Raw genomic sequence first — 22564 nt, 5'->3', positions numbered from 1 at the left:
GGCTGAACTTTTTGGTTCAGTAGCTGTCCCTCCTTCGTCGGGTGATGTGTGGTGGGCTAGCAGATTTGGACTGGCCCTGCCTTGAACAGGGTGACGGAGCGTTGTTACTTGCTGCTGCAATGAGCAAATGAAGATGGTATTATTAAGAGAGAGGTCACTCCTTAAACCCAGAGGTGACTGGTAAAGTGCAGTCTGCTTCCACTGACTGGAAACATAATATTGCAGATTTATTTGCAGATGCAGTGTATGTATTGTGTTTTAACACTATGATGCTAAGATTTCTGTAAACTGAAAAGAGAAAATACGTGATGATATATTATCAATATGGGGAAGAAACTAAATCTCGAAGCCACAAATTAGATTAATGTTATTTTAGTATTGTGGCATTAAAAGAGATAATTAATATCATTGACTGATTCGCCACCTATCCTACTTCATGAAGCGCACATAAATATATCACCCTGAAAGCTGTTATTGGAAAGTTTACCACAGAATGTGTACTGTGTAAGTGCAGTTTTGTGTGTTGGACAATGCTCAAGAGTAACTGAAGTTTTGTCTCCACACCATTTTTCCTCATTGCTATCCATCTGTGGGCAGCTCCCAGAAGTGGATGCCATAAATAAAAGGATATTTATTAGGGAAAAATATTGCTTATGAAGATCTCTAGTATTTGTTTTACATATGTGCCTAAAGTTAAAGGGGCGATTGTGTTTGCATTTTTCATCAAAGAACAGATTTTCTATATTGTACCATTGTGGTTTGATCATTCACCGCGGTGTGTTTAAAGTGCCCAGTTGCACATTTTCCTCTTTAGTTGAATGTCTCCTTTTCCCTGCCCCATTTGATCCAAGTATCAATCTAAATTAATCCTTTCCTTATAATCACCAGTGTTGGCACTGATGAAAAATCAATCACCTCTGCGCTTGTGGTGGAAAGGGGATAAAGAAAAAATAAATTGAAATAATTTGCTTTATCATCTCTGGTTTGTGCTCTGCTGCCATATTTGAAAGATTTCCCCTGATATTCTGAGTAGACATGAACTGATGTATGCAACACTTAACGGCAGTTGGTGCTTTTTAACAACACCTATCGCCGACCTGTTGAGAAAGACGTGTCATGTTGATGTGCTTGAGTTTGACTGTTACTATCTCAGCAGTTAATGTGAATGACTGGATTCAGATTTCTGCTGTGCACGTGAGACTGAAAAGTGTAAATGTCTTTACCCGGTTATTGAACTGGATGCAGTCTTCTGCATCCACAGTGCATTTGTCATCAGATGCTCCAACTCGTCCTGCATAACCTTCCTTGTGTCACCTCTTGGAACAGGGTTTGTTTGTTTTTCACTCAACAATATCATAGTTTGTGTCGACAACTCTGCCTGTCAGGAAACTATTACTTCCTACTACCACAGTACTGGTTTGGTTCATCAACACCATCATGATGTTTCCTCTGTCTTCAGATTCGTTTCCTTCAGTTCAAATACTGCTGTCCAGTTACTACTTACCCTGCATTAAATGTACCATGGCAAATTAGCGTTGGGGTGATGACATGAAAGTTATTCACATGATTAAAATCATGAACCCTTTACAGTCGTGTCCTCTCTCTCTGTGGTGCCTGCGATATCCAATTTATCTAATTGATCAGTGAAAATATCACCACTGGCTCGTATTGGTGACACAAGTATTAACACACAAACATATAACTGTATTACTGAAAGGAAACCTCATAGTTAATGAGTAGCTGCTTTGCTACACTGGCTTAATTTTTGTTTTTGACTTTTTATTGTCTATGATTAATGAGTTCTCAGAAACACTCATCACTTCAGGATGTCTGAATGTATGGTTTTCCGTGGCCAGCAGGTGGCACCATCTGTAGACAAATCCATGCCTAAACCAATTAATGCAAGGCCAAGTGCAAATGTGTATATTCATTAGGTTGAACCCCCTAAATACAATAATTTAAACAATGTTTACTTTGAAGAACATTAGATTTGCTGGGGCTTTAAATTAGTTGATGGGTAATGATTTGTGATTTCTTGGATCAGTTTAGAGTGTTATTTTTGTTATAGCTACAGCTAGGATAGTTATTATTGACATGTCCGACCTTTTAACAAATCAATATGACTAGGATATGAATATGATGAATATTTCAATGTATTACAGATGAAGAATGTTGCCTATTTATTTCTTGCAGCAAATAAACATGCAACCAGCAGAAGTGGTACTACTAAGTGAAGAGGGTTTGGGAGCCAGACCCTGCTCCTTTAAAGTACCCGTAATTCCTCTCACTAGTTTATTTTTACCCCTAAAAGGAGGAGGGCTGATACCAAAGGTTTGGGAAGCAAAAGAAAGAAACGGCGGTGTTGTGGACACATTACAAGGTCAGCAGTATGTAGAGTAGCCTATGTGTTTATGACTATTCGCTTTCAAAGAAGGTAACGTTAATAGATCTGTTGTTTCTTTTTCCATGGCTGGGTTGTTTTCTGTAAAGTTCTCAAAGTGCGCCTCCAACCCACCATTAAACCTCAGGGTACTCCTGTCATGTAATAAATATGTTCTGCTCTTTGGTCTCTCTCAAGAAAACAACGCAACATTAATTACCAACCGGACTGTAAAGAGTAATATTTGGTCGCCTGCAGTATCTGAGAGTCTGAAAGGTCTGTGCTATTTTAAGCCTTGGCAGCTATGTTGAACCCACAGCTTCATGTGGAGCAAATGATGTAAAACAAAAACAGTGCAAAAACATATCATGGCTGTTAATGTATGTGAACATAATGTAATGTAGTGAATAGTTCGATAAATCCCCTCCAAAAGTACACTGAGAACAAGAAAAACCAGCTTGTCTTGTACTTGAAAGTTGCTGTGAGTTGTGGTAATTTAGCCTATTATCAGGAATTTGGGAATTTGACTGTTTCCAGAAAGATGGCTCTTTAATAAATGACTTTTTTTTATTGTAAATCATAAATTCTACATGTTGTTATATTTTCTGTTCTTCTCTGCAGCGGAAGGATGAAGCTGACTGTAATAGCTGTGTTGTGTCTTTCCCTTCTTTTGCTTCATATTAGTTTGGCATTGGCCAAGAAAAAAGTAGGGCTTTTTAAAAAAATAAATGTCTTTAAAAGACCCCCAAAACAACAAATCTGGACCCCATGTCTAAGGGTGGGTACCCCAAACAGCCTAAACAATTTAACCAAGGAGGTTACCCCCAGCAGCCAGGTTATCCAGCTGCAGGTTACCCAGCACGGGGCTCCCCATACGGAGGAAGTTATGGTGGTTATGCCAGTTATGGTGGTTATCCAGGTGGATACATCAACCAAAACCCAAACAACCAAATCCTGAGCCCTCACTATGGTGGCAGCTTTGGTTACGGGGGCCATGGTGTTGGGGGCGGCTCTCCCTTTTCCCAATCAGTTCATGCAATGGGCGTGCGTCCCAACGATAATTCCAGAGGGTTTGGGCGCAGTGCGATGATGGCAGCAGGTGGAGGGGCTATAGTAGGAATGGCCCTGGGCTACGGGTTAGGAAGGTTCCCCCGTCCTCCCTTCAACTTCCACAATTCCCAGGAGGAGTATTACTACAACAACTACATGTACAGGAAATATGGTGCGAGGTCTACCGACACCAACGACTACAGCAGAGACTACAGGTACAGCCAACTCCCTGAGACCTATGACGGCTACATGGACGCCTGCATGAAGAGGACAGACCTTCTGCCTGCAGGGAACCGACAGCCAAACAGCAAACCTGCTGCCACAACTACAACCACAACTACTTCTGTAACTAACACAGCCATTGCTGCCACAGCCACTGGCAGCAATGCAACAAAGAGCAACAACACTGCAGCAGAAAACTCCTTGACCTCTGCACCTCTGCATGAGTCTGAAGCCAATCCTGTGCCTCCAGCTTCACAGGTTCTCAGAAAACTGCTACTGTTGATGAAGACGATGATACAGTCAGCATCGTGGAGATCGGCTACCCAGCACTGATCAATCAGCTGAAGGTCCGGAGATGCTTAGAGCTGTACATGGTTTACTCTGAAAAGTACTTGAAGAGACAAACCGGAGGGGTGCAGGGACTGGAGATGGGCTCGCGAGGGCTTTTAGCTGTGGTCACCAGTACTATACTGATGCTACTGAATAGCAACATGCTAATGCTGCTGCACTGACGCTTTCATTAGCAGTGAAAGTGATGGAAAAATATAGAAATGAGGTGTACATAAGAGTGTGTTAAAAGGTTCAGTGTGTACGTTTTAGTAGCATCTAGTGGTGACTTCAACTACTCAAGTCATCGTTCACCCTTCCTTTGTCAGCGCGTAGGAGAAGCTACGTTGGCCGACACACACTGTAGGCTAAATAATACTTGTGGGCCTCCATTTGTCCAAATTTCTTTTCTCTTCTTACTTCTAATAAACCAACGACCACTACCACTACTAATGTTACTTGTTGTTGTTGTTCTTCTTCTTCGTGTGTATTCAACAAAGTGACAAATGCGCTCTGTAGAGCAGTTTGTCTTTTTGGGCTACTGTAGAAACATGGCGGCTCAACATGGCGACCTCCGTGTAAGAGGACCCGCAGAGTATGTAGCTAGAAATGGCTCATTCTAAGTTAATAAAACCATAACGGTTCATTATGTAAGGTCTTTGTAATACTCCTAAATACTACACACTTGAACCATTAAATAATTAACTGGGTTCCTACACAGTATGTAAAGTAATAGTAAAGTAGTAATTTCCAGGTATAGATAAGAATGGAAAAAGAAAAGAGTATGGAAAAATATGTGTGTATATATACTTTCACTTAAGTAACATTTTGAATTCAGGAGTTTTAGCCTACTGGTAATGGAGTATTTTTAGACAACGGTATTTCTACCAGTTGTGGATGAAATCCATATGACCTGCCTTTGCCTTGTACAGTATGTAAGTCTTGATATATTTATTTATATACTTGCCTCACTTTTCCCACTTATTTCCCTTCTCTGCTTGAGATTGCAAAAATCTTAGTGTAAAACTGATGTATGAATTATATCTGCTGTACTGATTTTGAACTACCTATGATTGACATTGATGTGTTACATCAGTGCCACCATGGTGTGTGATTTGCTTTATTTCTCTGTGAAAATATATTGTCTTTGTGTTGATGATAAGAGTAATAAAACTTTCTTCATGTGAAAATGTAGCATTATTACTGTAAGGAAGCCGCTATAGCCTCAACATATAGCTCATTAATCAGTGGCTTATATGGTTTCAAATATTGACTGAATTGCAGGTCTTTAACTCTCACATAATTTTTCCTCACACAAGAGTCAGGATTTTCAATGGCCAGCAGGTGGCATCATCTGTAGTCAGGAATGAATTAGGGCACTGGGCTCTCTGTTCTGGCTCCTAAAAGCGTCCACAACCACCTGTTTTTTCTACCAGAGCTCAGCTAACCTTATTACAACTCTTAGCACGCTCTGCTTTTACCACAAAAACACAGTTCTGCCAATGATCACCTGAGAGCTTTTGAGTTTAACACCAAGTGGTTAAACGGTATGCCTTTGCCCGAATCGTGTCGCTAGTTCTCCTTTAACTACCAACAAAGTGGCATTTTGTTTAATATGAGAGTTGTAAGCTATGCTGAAACGTAGCCTTTGGTTTGGGACGTTTCTCTTTTGTCAGGATACTGCTTTTATTGAACAATCTATATACCTACGAACACCCAGAAACCTCTGGCTTAAATTTTGAAAATGCATCAGGTTTAGTAATGTTAAAATTCTTTGATCCTTGAGGACTTGAATTCTTGGGACTATTTACATACTGTAAAACTTTCAAATGTGTCAACAAATAGAAACATCAACTGTAAACTTGAAACTTCTTGAATAAACTGATAGACAAAAGTGGCCTCTATAGTTTACTCACTGTATTATGCTTTGCTCTCAGATATTACTAACTTTTCTTGGTGGTTTATTTAAATAAAAGTAGCAATGCCACAATAACACAACAAAGTAGATTATATTACAAGTAAACATCCTGCATAAAAGTACAAAAGCTTTATCAGTACTTAATTACCCTTTCAGCTTGGCTACTTATAAATGCATCAACATGTAAGTAGGCTTGTTGTTAGACAGGGTCTGAAATCTATTTTTGTTTAGCACTACGGTCTCTACTGGTTTTTTGTCTGCGACTTCATAAATGTATGTAAAATATTTAAGAGTTGTAAACACTGAGTACCTGACAGTAGAAATAAGGACTATATGTAATGTTTACTAGAACATTTTCATATTTTAAAAACCATATGTGTTTGAATGTAAAATCCTGATGTAAATGTACAAAATGTCCTTCTGAAGTATATGGATGGATTAAATGGAGGCAGCAAGTAAAGTGCTTCATTATTTTATTTGAGCACATAACCTGTGCTTTATTCAGGCAGGAGACTGCAGTCCATCAGGAAAAAAAAAACCTCAAGCCACATGAGCAGTTTCTTCCCCTCTGCAGCTGACCTCATCAACAAGGCCAGGTCTCCCACTGACTCTGACTGTCATGCCATCCCACCTAATGTTTGCACAACATATCAGATCTGATTCTGATTCTTCTATTGCACATCCAAATACTTGTATAAATTCTGTCAAACTAATTATTTTTTTTTTTAGATATCTTTATGATTATTTATGTTTATTGCTGTTGCGCACCCAGTCGCCAAAAACAATTCCTTTTCTGTGTAAAAACAACTTGGCTGATTCTGATTATTCCCACCACTAGTAGGCTATCATTCCGTACATTTTTTAAAATAGTGGCACACTATTCATTTAGCTGTGGTGATTTTCCGTGTGAGGTGTATATAAAAAGGTGGACATCATCATCACCATCATCATGGGTGAGGATGCTGGGAAAAGTGTTCAGTGAAACCCCGCCCCCCTCGGCTGTCTCTATGCGACCCATGTCCCTCGTGCCACGTTACGTCATATGAAATTCACCCAGTTTCCGAACTAAAGACGTTTTAACCGTTTGAAGTGAACCAACAGTCGAGTGGAGAAGAGCGGATCCAAGCAGCCACCACTGGAGGTACGTTAAGGCTTGTCCCTCATTTAAAGTAACCGCACCCTCCCGTTTTTTAATCCGGGTTTGGGGAATTAAATGGATATTGTTTTTTTTACCTCCCACGAGGCAATAAACCCGTATGTCAACGCTGTTCTCATCAATGTGTAAATTACGCTCGATAGTTACTTGACACTGTCAAGCGCCATCTTTTAACCGAATAAAGGGCAGTGGTAGCTGGAAGGCCACATTAAAGTGCGAGCACTGTTAATGCACTGACAGAAGTAGGTTAGCTATTGTATGTCTGCAGTATGCATTTATAAACAAGCTGTGTCTGGTTGCTTTGTTTGTTCGGAGCTGTCGTTCTCCGGAGCAGGTTATTTGTTGCATCATGCATCCCCATCCCCACCATAAAACACAGAAGTCTTCTTGTTTTTGTGTCCTGTGACTGCCACGAGAAATGTCTGGTAGAAGTGGACGAATTAAGGGTGGAGACGTAAACTAATGTTAGCAAACAGATGATTTATTAAATCTTGTAGGGCACTTTTCAAAACCATCTTACGAAAGAAATTAAAGATTAGAAATTAAAATACAGTTAAAAGAAATAAATACTAGCTACTAAGTAGGCTATGTAGGCCTTAACGTTACCAAAAATAAAGAAAAAGGTTGATTTATTCAATTTTATTTATAGGCTAAAGCCCAAATTCATCTCTTAATTATGCCTTCTGTACGTACCCCATAATAATTAGCCACTCAGCGTCTCATAATTAGATAAATCTCATTATCTCAAAATGAGATTCGTATCCTGTCTAACTAATTATAATTAATGATTATGTAAGTTGAGGTGTGGTGGTAGCTGGGTCTGTGAATGTTTTAGCCCAGTTTAAAGGCCATATTGTTAAGGTGTGGTGTGGGGACAGAGTGGACCCAAACGCAACTCTGGGGATTAACAGGTTTGTTTAGGGGAAAGAAGGGGTTGAGGGACTGAAGTTGAGGGCAGAGGTGGAAGCCGGGGAGCACTGGGGGCCGAGGGAGAGGAGGCACGGGAGAACTGGGAGGACGCCGTGGGGGGGAAGTCCGAGGGGAGAGGGCAGGTGAGCGAGCCCAGCCGACTTGACAGAGGACGAGGGTGAGTGAACCTGGGGAGAGACAGGCAGACAAACAGGATCAGTGGCTCCGGAAAAACCAAGAACAGTGAGACAGATCATGCAGGTTACGCGATAGCTTGAGGGATCAAGGGGCACCGGGTTAGGAGCAACGACGATCAAGCAGCGATGGAGTGGGGAACCGGGGTACCGCGGTGAAATTAGTTTTAAGTTGGATATTCGACAGACATTCGCCCAGGATCCAGTGACGGCTTTTTAGTCAGTTCACCCAGTGACGGTTGTATAAGTGCTCACCTCTGATGGCTCGCTTTTAACCAACGGGGGTTAGCTTAGGGACCATCAATAAATTACAATTGTGAGAACAGTGTTATGGGAAAATCATTATTTATTTCAATAGCTTCCAAGTCATGTGACACAGGGACTTCAAACCAATGCCGAATTGTAGTACTATACTAGGCAAATGAGACACACCCCTTCATATTTGATTTGAGTGCATTTTTTATTTTATATGAATATTTATTCATAATTTATTGAAAAAAGTGCTGTTTTTTTTCAATAGCTTCCAAGTCATGTGACACAGGGATTTCAAACCAATGCCGAATTGTAGTACTATACTAGGCAAATGAGACACACCCTTCATATTTGATTTGAGTACATATTCGAATTTATATGAATATTTATTCATAATTTATGTAAAATAATGCCTTTTTTTTCAATAGCGTCCAAGTCATGTGACACAGGGACTTCAAACCAATGCTGAATTGTAGTACTAGACTAGGCAAATGAGACACACCCCTTCATATTGATTTGAGTTTTTTATTTATATGAATATTTATTTAATTTATGTAAAATAATGCTTTTTTTTCAATAGCGTCCAAGTCATGTGACACAGGGACTTCAAACCAATGCTGAATTGTAGTACTAGACTAGGCAAATGAGACACACCCCTTCATATTTGATTTGAGTACATATTAAAATTTATATTAATATTTATTCATAATTTATTGAAAAAAAGTGCTGTTTTTTTTCAATAGCTTCCAAGTCATGTGACACAGGGACTTCAAACCAATTCCGAATTGTAGTACTAGACTAGGCAAATGAGACACACCCTTCATATTTGATTTGAGTACATATTCGAATTTATATTAATATTATTCATAATTTATGTAAAATAATGCCTTTTTTTTTCAATAGCGTCCAAGTCATGTGACACAGGGACTTCAAACCAATTCTGAATTGTAGTACTAGACTAGGCAAATGAGACACACCCCTTCATATTTAATTTGAGTGCATATTAAAATTTATATTAATATTATTCATAATTTATTGAAAAAAGTGCTGTTTTTTTTCAATAGCTTCCAAGTCATGTGACACAGGGACTTCAAACCAATGCCGAATTGTAGTACTATACTAGGCAAATGAGACACACCCCTTCATATTTGATTTGAGTGCATATTAAAATTTATATGAATATTTTTTTATATTTTTTCTTCAATAGATTCCATTTCAAATGATTCAGGGACTCAAAACCAATGCCGAATAGTACTACTACCTGTTACACATATTACACACCTCTTGTACAACTGCAGTTGTACCACACAGAGTCAGTCATTTTCTTCCACAGCATTGAGCAGATTTCAAAGAAACACTTTATTTACACAACGGACATTCCCAGTTTCCTTCCATTGCCTCTTCATTGTGTGCTGTCCATTCCACACACTGAGCATGGAACCACCGTTCACAACCATCACACTGGACCTGTGGAATTAAAATAAATCTTTCGTAACATATTTTATAATATATATATATATATATATATATATATAATATATATATATATATATATATTCAATGTCTGTTGCTTAGATGTAGAGCGGTTGTCCACTACATGGAAGATATATGCCCCCTCTGTATTTGCTCAGAAGGCTGTGCCATTGTTGTGTGAGTGTGTGTGAACGAGTATTAGTTTCTTTCTCATCAGCAGTTGGCACCTTGCATTTATTTCTCTGCCATCGTTGTATGAATGTGTGTGAATGGGTACCAATAATCTTCTTAGCGGTTATAATCACCCACTGCGGAGCCCTCCTGTCCTGGGCCGTGCACATCCCATGCCAGGTGGTGAAGTTTCCAGTCAGGATGCTTTCTATGACTTCTCTATTAAGGTTGACAAGAATTTGGCATGGGAATGTAGAGTTCTTAAGCTTCCTTTAGAAATTAATTTATACTATATAAAGTATCCAACGAGGGTTAAAATGAAGGGCAACTGACTTGGTTGAAGATACTGGAAGACGTTTCGTCCCTTATCCAAAGGACTTCTTCAGTTCTGACTGACTGGCAGGGAAACTCAGCTATTTAACCTCAGTGGGGTCGTTGGCCCGGGTCATCGATACCGCTGGTTCGTTAGTGTTCCTTGTTGCTGTGACGACAGTCGTTACAGTCGTTGAGACTACCTGTGGCCAAGACTGAACGACCATCGTTGGTATCTTCACCTGAGGCCAATGGGTTACGTTCCACAGGTCCAGTGTGATGGTTGTGAACGGTGGTTCCATGCTCAGTGTGTGGAATGGACAGCACACAATGAAGAGGCAATGGAAGGAAACTGGGAATGTCCGTTGTGTAAATAAAGTGTTTCTTTGAAATCTGCTCAATGCTGTGGAAGAAAATGACTGACTCTGTGTGGTACAACTGCAGTTGTACAAGAGGTGTGTAATATGTGTAACAGGTAGTAGTACTATTCGGCATTGGTTTTGAGTCCCTGAATCATTTGAAATGGAATCTATTGAAGAAAAAAATATAAAAAAATATTAATATAAATTTTATATGCACTCAAATCAATATGAAGGGGTGTGTCTCATTTGCCTAGTCTAGTACTACAATTCGGCATTGGTTTGAAATCTCTGTGTCACATGACTTGGAAGCTATTGAAAAAAACAGCACTTTTTTCAATAAATTATGAATAAATATTAATATAAATTTTAATATGCACTCAAATCAAATATGAAGGGGTGTGTCTCATTTGCCTAGTATAGTACTACAATTCGGAATTGGTTTGAAGTCCCTGTGCACATGACTTGGACGCTATGGAAAAAAAAAGGCATTATTTTACATAAATTATGAATAAATATTCATATAAAATAAAAAATGCACTCAAATCAAATATGAAGGGGTGTGTCTCATTTGCCTAGTATAGTACTACAATTCGGCATTGGTTTGAAGTCCCTGTGTCACATGACTTGGAAGCTATTGAAATAAATAATGATTTTCCCATAACACTGTTCTCACAATTGTAATTTATTGACGGTCCCTAAGCTAACCCCCGTTGGTTAAAAGCGAGCCATCAGAGGTGAGCTAACCGCACTTATACAACCGTCACTGGGTGAACTGACTAAAAAGCCGTCACTGGATCCTGGGTGAATGTCTGTCGAATATCCAACTTAAAACTAACTTCACCGCGGTACCGGGGTAGAAGTACTATTGGAGATGAGGCTGATTGCTGGCAGGTGTGGCTGGAGAGAGAGAGAGAGAGAGAGAGAGAGAGAGAATCACAGACAACAAAAAGGAGAAATAACCAGGACACTCACCGTCAGCTGGGCTGCCACCACAACACATATGTCGGTATTAAAAATGTTAATGAGCAGTTAAGAACAGAGACGTCTGTTCGAGTTGTGCCTGTTATCAGAGTGAGTTTACACACAACAACTGGTAAGTTAAGACCATCAATATTTAGCAAGCAGCCATAGTGGGGCTTGTATTGACAACAGATGAGACTGAGCATAAACCTGATAATCAGTCACCTGTGTATATTGCTTTGTGTGTTATCTTACCATATTTTAGTATACATTTAATTGTGAGTGAAGTTCTGTGTGTGTAGCATGAAGGGAACTTTGATTTCGTTTTACAACCTGATCCTTGAAATATTGTCATACAGGTCGTTTCATCGTATCATACAGCATTAAAATAAAAATAATTAAATCAGGTTAAGGGTTAGCTATATGAATAATAAAGCTGTAACTGTTTGAGTAAAATGATCAGTTCAATTACTATTTTTATGGTTGAATAATCATTTTTGTCATTTTTCAAGATACCACCCCCCCCAAAAAAAAAAAAATTGTCATTATTATAGCAAATCAAATATGTTAGGTTTTGGACGGAAACAAGGAATTACATTTTACAAGGAATTTATTTAAAGACCGAGAAATTCTTAAAGCTATTTCTCACAATTGTGGAAATTGATTGTGGGAAATAAATGATGAAAAGAAATTGTCTGGTTAATCGACAATGAAATTGTTAATTGTTAGAGCCCTAGTAAAATCCTCTATCATGATACATGTAATATTAGATTTTATTATATTCAATTTTATTTATATAGCGCCAAATCAAACAGTTATCTCACAGCGTAGACCGTACTCTTTTATATTATATCCATATATAATATACTTATTTTAGATACCAAGATACTTTGACATTGATGTTAACATCTGATATGACTGTAAATCAGTCATGCTCATTGATTTGCAACACTGCCCATAATAGCCTTATATTCCTCAAATGTAAGTCACTTTGGATAAAAGTGTCTGCTAAATGTAAATATACATCCAGAAATGTATATTACCATGGTATAAACAGTAGGGCAAAACCTACTACGCGGTAGACAAAATTATAAAATGTCAAGATATATATTTTAAAATCACACCTAAAGTGTCTTTATGGTTTTTCCTTCTCAAATATGGATGATGGATCACATCTTTTCTCTTAATTACAAGGTGCTTATCTCATATAATATGAGATACAGACTTTTATAGGTCATTTATTCAAATTGATACAACACAAGGTTGTACAGCAAAATGAAAGCTGTAGTCCCTTTATGCTACACACTGAGGATGAATTGAGTCTCACAGCCTGAGGGAAGAAGCTGTTCTGTAGTCTGGTGGTACGACAGGGGATACTTCTGTATCGCTTGCTAGACGGCAGCAGGGTGAACAGGCTGTGGCTGGGTGGGTACTGTGCAGGCACCTCACCTCACTGATATCACTGGTGCTCAGCAGATGGGTATCAATGATGATCTAAGCAGTTTTAATCACCCGCTGCAGAGCCCTCCTGTCCTGGGCCGTGCACATCCCATGCCAGTTTGTGATGTTTCCAGTTAGGATGTTAACTTTGCATTGGAATTTTGTCATCTTAAATTTCCTCAAGAAAAAGTAAGATGATTATTATTATTATTAATGAGACACTAAGTTTTTTTTTTTTTTTTTTTTTTTTTAATTGGTGAATTGATGGTATAATTGATGGCTTTGATAGTAACATACCTAACATGATGCAAAGGCACCTGAAGTTACAGATGACTGGAAAGTACCGTTTGATCATCTTCTGTAACATTAACGCGCACTGTACTTATTTCAAGTTGACCTAGGATCCTACTTTGGGTCCACAGACCTTGTTGAAACTATGGGGTAAAGTAGGTGCGCAAGACTGCGTGGTGCAAAAACATGTTGAGGCTGTTACAAATATTTTATCAACATGATTTAATGATATATTGCTTGTACTAGCTTGAGTTAGTAAAACAAGATAAACAGAAGACATAACACAGAGTAGCCAAAATACTTGCTCTAATGTTCCCAGTTCTCTCAGCTCAATGAAACTCATGTTAGGTGCATGTTCTCATCTATGTTAAAGTTGGATTGGAGAGACAGACAATTCTGTCTTTTGAGTGTAAACTGATAAAAATCCTTTTTCTCCATTTCTTAATTTTTCTTTTGTCTCCCCAACCCTCCCTACAGGGCGAAGATGAAGCTGAATTCATTATCTGTGATATGTCTGTCACTACTTTTGTTTCATACCCATCTTTCACTGGCCAGGAAGGGAGGAGGAGGCGGTGGCTTTGGGAAAGGTGGTGGCTTTGGGAAAGGCTCCGGCACAAAGTCAAAGTCTCCCCCGTCCAACCGAGGCAGCACCCACACTAACACTAATCAGGGCTCCAACTCTCAGGGTTGGTACCCCAAACAGCCTGGACAACCCAATCAAGGAGGCTACCCTCCGCAATCAGGCAGACCTGGGTATCCGGGTAGTTACCCCCAGCAGCCGGGTGGAAGAGGCTACCAGTATCCAGCACGGGGCTCCCCATACGGAGGAGGCTATGGTGGTTATGGTGGTTATCCAGGTGGATACATCAACCAAAACCCAAACAACCAAATCCTGAGCCCTCGCTATGGTGGCAGCTTTGGTTACGGGGGCCGCGGTGTTGGGGGCGGCTCTCCCTTTTCCCAATCAGTTCATGCAATGGGCGTGCGTCCCAACGATAATTCCAGAGGGTTTGGGCGCAGTGCGATGATGGCAGCAGGTGGAGGGGCTATAGTAGGAATGGCCCTGGGCTACGGTTAGGAAGGTTCCCCCGTCCTCCCTTCAACTTCCACAACTCCCAGGAGGAGTATTACTACAACAACTACATGTACAGGAAATATGGTGCGAGGTCTACCGACACCAACGACTACAGCAGAGACTACAGGTACAGCCAACTCCCTGAGACCTATGACGGCTACATGGACGCCTGCATGAAGAGGACAGACCTTCTGCCTGCAGGGAACCGACAGCCAAACAGCAAACCTGCTGCCACAACTACAACCACAACCACTGTTGTCACCTCAGGTCCGCACACTGGCACAGGCAGCAACACGGAGGAGGTCAATAGCACTGCACCTTCAACTCCCAGCCCTCTAAATCAGCCTGAAGTCAATCCTGTGCCTTCTCAGGCTGTCAGCACTGATGAAGACGATGATACAGTCAGCATCGTGGAGATCGGCTACCCAGCACTGATCAATCAGCTGAAGGTCCGGAGATGCATAGAGCTGTACATGGTTTACTCTGAAAAGTACTTGAAGAGACAAACCGGAGGGGTGCAGGGACTGGAGATGGGCTCGCGAGGGCTTTTAGCTGTGGTCACCAGTACTATACTGATGCTACTGAATAGCAACATGCTAATGCTGCTGCACTGACGCTTTCATTAGCAGTGAAAGTGATGGAGAATGTGCTAAAGGAATTAAGTAAATGGATGGAAAATTATTAGGGAGAAAGAAACCTTTTTTTCCCTTTTCTTCATTGTGTGTGAATTTCTACTTTATGTGGGGTTTTTTTGCATCCTCATGCATGTCCTTACTATTTATTCAAGGAAAGGAAAGGGAACAGTTAGACTACTAGAGAGTCACCATGTTTGCAACAAATAGCACTTCCTTTTTCCTCTTCTGAAAGAGAAATGGTCCATTAACTGTACTCTAAAACTCCAGGCTTTTGTTGGCGTTGAGGAGTCTGACCCATTAATGTCCATTTAGATTTAATAAAATAACACAGAGCATGTTATTCAACACTAACCCTAGCCATAGAAGTAAGGAGTGGCACCACCAGTGACTCATCTTTCTGTGTTTGTGATGTGTGTTTCAGAAAAAATTATTATTTATTCAAGGAAACTGGCTAGGTTGTTTTTCTTTTCTTTTTTGTCTCAGAGGACAAAGCATGTGCGAGGGTTACTTTGCACCTGTAGGACTTGCTCTGTCATGGTGATAATCTGTGTAAATACACCGCTTACAATAATGGACATGCGCTTTAGATGTAATATGAGTATATTACCAACAAGGATGCTGATATCGGAAGACTTCTAAAACGGAATGTGAACTTTAAAACGGTAACTTTAAAAACCTCGTATAGAGATCACGTCTGTCCGGGTAAAGTTAATCATTTTCTTTATTTGTCAGGCAGACTATCATCTAATTAACATTTGTGTATTTATTACATATAAGGTAATGAACTGGACAGCTTCGCGATTTACTGAATATTAGTGACTGTTTTTTAAAATACAGGACAGTAAAAAGTATAATTACGCTTTAACAGTAAAACAGTGTTGTGCTGTTTACAAATACAGTAACGTCAGTAGTGCAAATAGGCTTTTAAGCCACAGCTTAGCACTGGTTTCGGTGCATTTCTAAATTTTTACCAGGCCTGGAAATAAACTGTAGGCTACCAATGCCAAACTGATGTCAGAGTTTGAAAACAAACGTTTTGAATAAAATATTCTTTTTTTCCCCATATGTATGAAAAGACCCCAAAATTAACACTGTAAGCAGTAACTTGATTACTATGAGCTAATTATTTAAACAGCATTTGTAAAGCAATGATCCTGTCCTAAGCTTTCTGATCCATATAAAGAGTTGGTGACTGTAACCGTGATCACTATGAGCGGTTTCCACTGTGTTACAATTAGCATGACGGAGTATCTGTAATAGATCATATCTACTAATATCTTTGTATTTTAAACCATTAATGGACTTTTATCACATGAGGTCCTAACGACTAATTATTATATCTTATTCATAAGCAGACAGATGTAGATGTATGCTGTATCCTAACACTCCTTAAATTGTTACACTGGAATCAATGCAAAGCAAAGTGGGCTTTTTCTTAATATTGATGTGTGTTGTCTTAACATGTTTCCATGTACACTGCCATTGCATTGTATGGTATTTGTATGTATTTAGTGTGTTTTATATTTTCTAGTCTTTTTATAAACACACCTTCCTCTTCTGTCCAATGTTTTGCCTTTCTTCCCCCCTCTGTGGGATAGCTTGTGATTGCAGAAGTGCTCTTAAGAAGATTTAAACCCCTGATGTACTAATTCTGAGCTGAATTCATCTGCAACTGTATATGGTTGCTAAGCCTGCATATCAAGATGTGCACAGTATATTACTTAAGATTTGTACAATATCTTTTCTAACCATAGACTATGGTGACTTAAAAACAATTAAAAGGTACTCTCTGGAGTTTTAATTGCAAACAAACATCTCGAATTCAACACGACTGGACAAAACACATGATGAACACATTTCTTACCTCCATAATTCATTTGACTCGGTCATTATTCGAGACCCAGTGTGGCAAGTGGGATAATTTGAAGCTACATAAAATATAAAAAACATGTTGTGACCTCCTCCCCGTTGGTATAAAATCCTCTTTGACTTCAGTTTTGCCAATAAACGAAAAGCCTCAACACCTTTTCCTTCTTGATTTTTCCATTTATTACTCCCACGTCCGCCTCCTGCCGCCACTGCAGAGTACTGTCATGACCGCTGCATCTTTAACCACACATTTCATCACAACAAACATTTTTTTCATTAACTGTTGAATAATCTCTGACCACTATAGTGATCAAAAACCCCACAGTGTACCTTTTTTAACGTGTTGTTGAAGCCTACGTTATCTTGTGTCTGGCTTTGAATGTATTTTAAACCGCTTTAAAAGACGTGAATGTCTTTCACTGTGACGGATCACATTTGCTGTGCTGCTGGAGCTTCAACTGAATACTGAGGGATGACTTGCACTTTTTGCTTATCTTGTCAAATAAACAAATAACTTTACTTACTTGCATTTGTGGATATTTTTTTTATGACTTTTAGAATCGGGTGTGCAAGAAAGTTTTGACTGAAAACAAGCTTTATATGAAAAGCTTTCGCGAAGATGACTTGGATCTAACACATTGTGAAGTTAATCAGGGTTTCTGGTGGATTGAGCACAAATTACTTGACACCTGATTTATTATATATATATATATATTATTATATATATATATATATATATACTGATATAATAGGAACCACAAGGAAATTTACAAACTAACGCATTTACATTTGAATTTAGATTTTCATAAACATTGAGATTTTTTTAAAAGCTGGAAAATGAAATGATCTGAATCAACATATTACATTTTTTCGTGTGTATATGTATGTATGTTGTTTTTGTATGTACCCATTTGTGGGTTCCCTGTATGTTGCACGTCATGCTTTGTGTGCTTTTGATGTTATTCCCTAACAAGCTTAGTAATGGGTATGAATTACTGGCCTCTGTATATGACAACATGCTAAGTATTCAGGGGGCCTTAATAATGTAAAAAAACCCTGTTACAATTACAAGTATTTAAAAGTCTTACTTAAGTAAAAATACAAAAGTGCATGTTAAATTTGCAGAGGGTAAGACATTGGGTTGAGGGGTATGTGTGTTACGTCTGTATGTGAATATATTGATGTTTCAATTTACACTGACATCATCATAACATAGTATATACTAACTTCTACATCAAGGTATTAGTATATAAATATAAACCTCAATGTGGAAAGCATATATACATATATATGTATATAGATATATGTATGCATACATATATATACATACATATACACACACACACACACACACACACACATATATATATATATATATAAAGAGGTTCATAATAACAAACCTCTATCCCTGACTTAATTTGTCATAGATGACAAACTGCAGACAAACTCAGAAAGACTAAAAATATCAAGTATGTTGTGGCAACATTTCACATAATGAATAACAACATGAGGGCTGTGTCAACACGTCTCTGTGCTCCAGGTCTGAACCTGTAATGAAGCATGGCTACCGAGTGTGAAAGGTCCAAAGATCACTGTGCTGAATGTTGCATTCAAATAAACACCACCAGATTTTTACGATGCTTACTGCTGTAATGTAGGCAGAGAAGAAAGCAAACCGGAGCCCTGTCCAGTCTGCTGTGACATGATAGGAGGCAGCAGGCTGTTAAATGTCAGCTCACAGGCTGAGAGTCATGCAGCTCCACAGCCCCCCATCAGGTTTCCATATGTTGATAAAACACAGGCTGAACACAAACCACCAAGCTTGTGCACTTAATGGAACTGTCATGTTTTTATAATACACAGTGAGGCGTTGATGGAGGTTAAATTTCTAGTTATTATGTTAGTCATCAACAGGAGTTATAGAAGAGCCTCAAAGTGTGTGATTTGGTTAAAGAGAGAGCTCAAAGAAGTCAGAAACTAATAAATACCTTTGGACAGACCATTATTATGTATTTGGTTATGTCATACAGCAATATTATATAGCATTAGTATATCTTATCAATTGATTATATGATCACATAATCATGATCCCAAAGGCATCCAGGGACTGCGCGAAACTAATCAAGGAAGCTAACCTTTTCCCAAGCTTTGTCTGAGGGAGGGCCCAGTCCTAGACTTTGAAAACCTCTGCTCTAGACTAAAGTATCTCAACAACTATTGGATAGATTAGGATTGAATTTTGTTCTGACATACATGTTCCCCTCGGTGTAATAACCTGTAATAACTTGAGTGATCTCCTGATTGTTCTTCTTTCTACCAGCATCACCAAATTTAAATTTGTGCAATTCTTTGGTTTCTGTTTAAATATTTTCTAGACGAATGAGATTTCCATCAACCTCAGTTGTAATGTGTTTAATGGTAATTATAATGGGAAATATTAGCATGCTAAAACACACAACTAAGTTGTTAAACATTGTAATATTATACATCAGCACGTTAGCTTTGTCACTGTGAGCGTTTAGCTCAGACCACCTCTGTGCAGCCCCGCAGAACTGGTAGTGAGGCTGTTGACTCTTGGTCTTGTTCACTTAACAGCAGCGAAGTAGAAGTATTCAAGTCCTTTACTGAAGTAAAAGTAGTGATACTATGCTGTCAAAATACTCCACTACAAGTAAAAGTCCTGCATTCAAAACCTTACCTAAGTAAAAGTACTCATTGTGCAGTAAAATGTTCCCTGTTAATGTTTTATTGTATCTAATGTTTCTGGATGAATATCACTGCTTCTTTAATGTGTATGTTTCATTTTACTGCTGTTGTTATTTAAGGTTGTGCTAATGTTCAGGACTTTATATTCTGTTAGTTTAACCAGTACAATACAGCAATTCATCATCATCATCATCAAAAAAAAGTTTATCTTTTTATTTATCTTAAGAAGTAGGAGATTTTACACACCCCATAAAGGACCATGTCATTCTTCAGTTTACCAGAACAAATCAAAGTCAAAATTAATTTGGAGATACTTTGTTTTCACTGGACAGGTTGGGTATGATAAATTGTAATCCGGAAAGTAACTAAAGCTGTCAGACAAATGTAGTGGAGTAGATTTACCCCTGAGAGGTCACAGAATAGACGGATATAGCAGCATAAAATGGAAATACTCAGGTAAAGTAATAGCACCTCAAATTTGTACTGTAAAAAGTTCAGTTCTTGAGTAAATGTACTTGGTTACATTCAACCTGTGCTTATCAAGTCTCCTATACAATCGAAAACACGTATTTCAGCGACAGGTTTTGTTACAGTTTTTCTCATCAGCAGGTAACATAAGAATGGTTTCTTCTCACAATAATGTAGACAATAAAAATTTACACAAATGTTTGTTCTAAGTTCTTTTTACTTATATAACAATATCAAACATTTGTATATAAACCTCTACAAAATGGCATAAAACATGTACTTTAATAAGGTAAAGTATACAAGCAATGTACTGAAAATATAACAAGATGCAGAGCAGGCAGATTGAAAAACGCTCTAAAAGATTAAGTTATGAAGAATATACTGAGAAATGGCATTATCAAATTAAATGTGTAGCTGCTCTTAAACTCCGGCTTCTTGAGGTAGGCTTAACATGAATAAACTAATCTAATTTATTCCTGGTCTATCGTTACAGATTGACTACAGAGAATTTTTTATCAACATTTTAAATCATCACCATCATAAATATCGCCGTCACCACCACAATCATCAAAAGTACAAAAAGACTGACCACATTAAGAGAAATGGGAATGACAATAAATATCTACAGGAAGTGGTTTTCTTTGTTTGTCAGTACAGTTGCAGACTGAAATGTGGCATCACACCGGCATGTTGTAGAGGTTAAATGGGTCAAAATTCCTCTTCCTGTCTACATGGAGGGCCAAGTGTCGGGGAAACAAACTGACCACAGCTTTTCATATTTCAAGGGTCATATTTCATATTTGACTTTAAACCAAAAAATGTCTTCTGTCAGGTTGTGGGTTATTTTTAGTCAGGGTCTGTGTCTGTTTTAAGGATCCCAGCTCTGTCTCCTGCTCTACATGACTGCCACCCAGTGGCCAATCAGCAGGGACATCAGGGAGCCGATGACAACGATGATGCTGTTGTAGATGGGGCCGCTAGATGCTCCAGTGTAGTACTCCATATCTCCAGAGCCCTCTGGTTCATAGCCATAGCCAGGCCTGGGGCCGTAGCCACCGCCAACTCCATAATGTGGATAGCCATACCCTCCTCCATAGCCCCCTCCATACCCATATCCTCCATACCCTCCTCCATACCCTCCATACCCGTACCCAGGGCGGCTCAGGGCAGACCCGATCATTGCTCCTCCTATTGCGCCCGCTGCAGCTGCCCCAGCTACTTTCCCTGCACTGGGGCCACTGCTCTGGATGGGTCTGTAGGCCTGGCCACCACCACCGCCCCAGCCCCGACCTCCACCTCGGCCGAAGCCTCCTCCACCTCGGCCAAAGCCACCACCACCTCCACGCCGGGCCTCAGAGCTGGGCAACAGTGTGGCAAGGAGCAGCAGGCAGAGGGCAACTGTGAGGGAGAGTTTCTGCAGGCCAGACATGATTTTTTTTTTATGCTGTAAAAATAAGACAAATGAAAAGGAATTTTTAGGAAGATTGACTTTGGAAAAAGTATTTTCTGTTCTGTTCTGTAATGATCAGGTGATTCTGGACTTTTCAGTTCTTCACGTGGTGGAAGAAATATTCAGATCTTTCCTGAAATAAAAGTAGCAATGCCACAGCGTACTTTGTCAAAACTGTTACTGTTACTCGTAGTAATAAGTACTTTTTAAGCAAGAAGCACAATGACTTCTGACGGTTACGAAAATAAAGACCCTGACAGGACAGAAGCAGCTTTAAAAACAATTATCATGTAAAACAAAAAGTCCATCTCATGATAAAAAAAACTATCTTAGATGTTAAGGCCTTAAATTTACTTATTAAATACCAGTATGTAAACTTGCAAGCCCTGAACAATACCAATTAAGGATAAAGTGTTCAAAGTAAAAGTATTCATTATGCAAAATGTAATATTGTACATCTATAAAATATCATTGGTTTATTATTATTGATGCGTTAAATGTTGCTGTCTGAGAGGAAGGTCATTTTTTATTAATTTATACATGGTTGTTTAATTTATAAAATGCATTATATTTTAGTTTTATATAAGTTGTATCATATATTTTGAAGGCAAAATTTAGTAACAAGTAATTATAGCTGTCATATTGGTGTACCCAAGTAAACAGTACAATATTTGCCTTAAAAATAGCATAAAATGGAAAGTAAAGTGCAAGTACATCAAATTGTACTTGTACAAAGTAACTGTACTTGTACTGCTTCCCGAAGGCTGATGAGATGTTCTCATGGCAGCTTTCGTCCTGCTGTGTTATTTTTACATTGCTGATAAATTAGGAGCAGTACAGACTCTTAACCAGCTTTGAGAAACACAGTTTATACAAGCACTGTAACAAATAAACAGCTGACCTGGGATCAGATTTAATCTGGTTCCAGATCTAACGAGACCTGC

General features: G+C 38.9%; 2 protein-coding genes and 1 pseudogene across 2 annotated transcripts; 2 read left to right on the top strand and 1 right to left on the bottom strand.

Annotated features, from left to right (window-relative positions):
- The first annotated feature begins 3122 nt into the window (after positions 1-3122).
- Positions 3123-15478, top strand: LOC119885024 (annotated as a pseudogene).
- On the top strand, positions 6884-15207 carry LOC119885023 (major prion protein homolog). The gene is given in 3 exon segments (XM_038695286.1): positions 6884-7038; positions 13895-14490; positions 14493-15207. Coding segments are annotated over 2 exon segments (1203 nt in total). The 5' UTR covers positions 6884-7038; positions 13895-13901; the 3' UTR covers positions 15107-15207.
- A 4467-nt stretch (positions 15479-19945) lies between the features above and the next one.
- LOC119885022 (ctenidin-3-like) lies at positions 19946-21676 on the bottom strand. The gene has a single exon (XM_038695285.1). The coding sequence runs from the start codon at positions 21597-21599 to the stop codon at positions 21066-21068; it is 534 nt and encodes a 177-aa protein (XP_038551213.1). The 5' UTR covers positions 21600-21676; the 3' UTR covers positions 19946-21065.
- Between the last annotated feature and the right edge of the window lie 888 nt (positions 21677-22564).

The sequence above is a fragment of the Micropterus salmoides genome, unplaced genomic scaffold, assembly GCF_014851395.1.
Source record: "Micropterus salmoides isolate LMB-PRFRI ecotype aquatic unplaced genomic scaffold, ASM1485139v1 Ms_hic_scaffold_3866, whole genome shotgun sequence".
Taxonomy (NCBI): domain Eukaryota; kingdom Metazoa; phylum Chordata; class Actinopteri; order Centrarchiformes; family Centrarchidae; genus Micropterus; species Micropterus salmoides.
This window is presented reverse-complemented; position numbering and strand designations above follow the sequence as displayed.

What these genes read in the sequence shown, in the direction of transcription:
- LOC119885022 (XM_038695285.1), bottom strand. Translation starts at nt 21,599, where the DNA reads ATGTCTGGCCTGCAGAAACTCTCCCTCACAGTTGCCCTCTGCCTGCTG.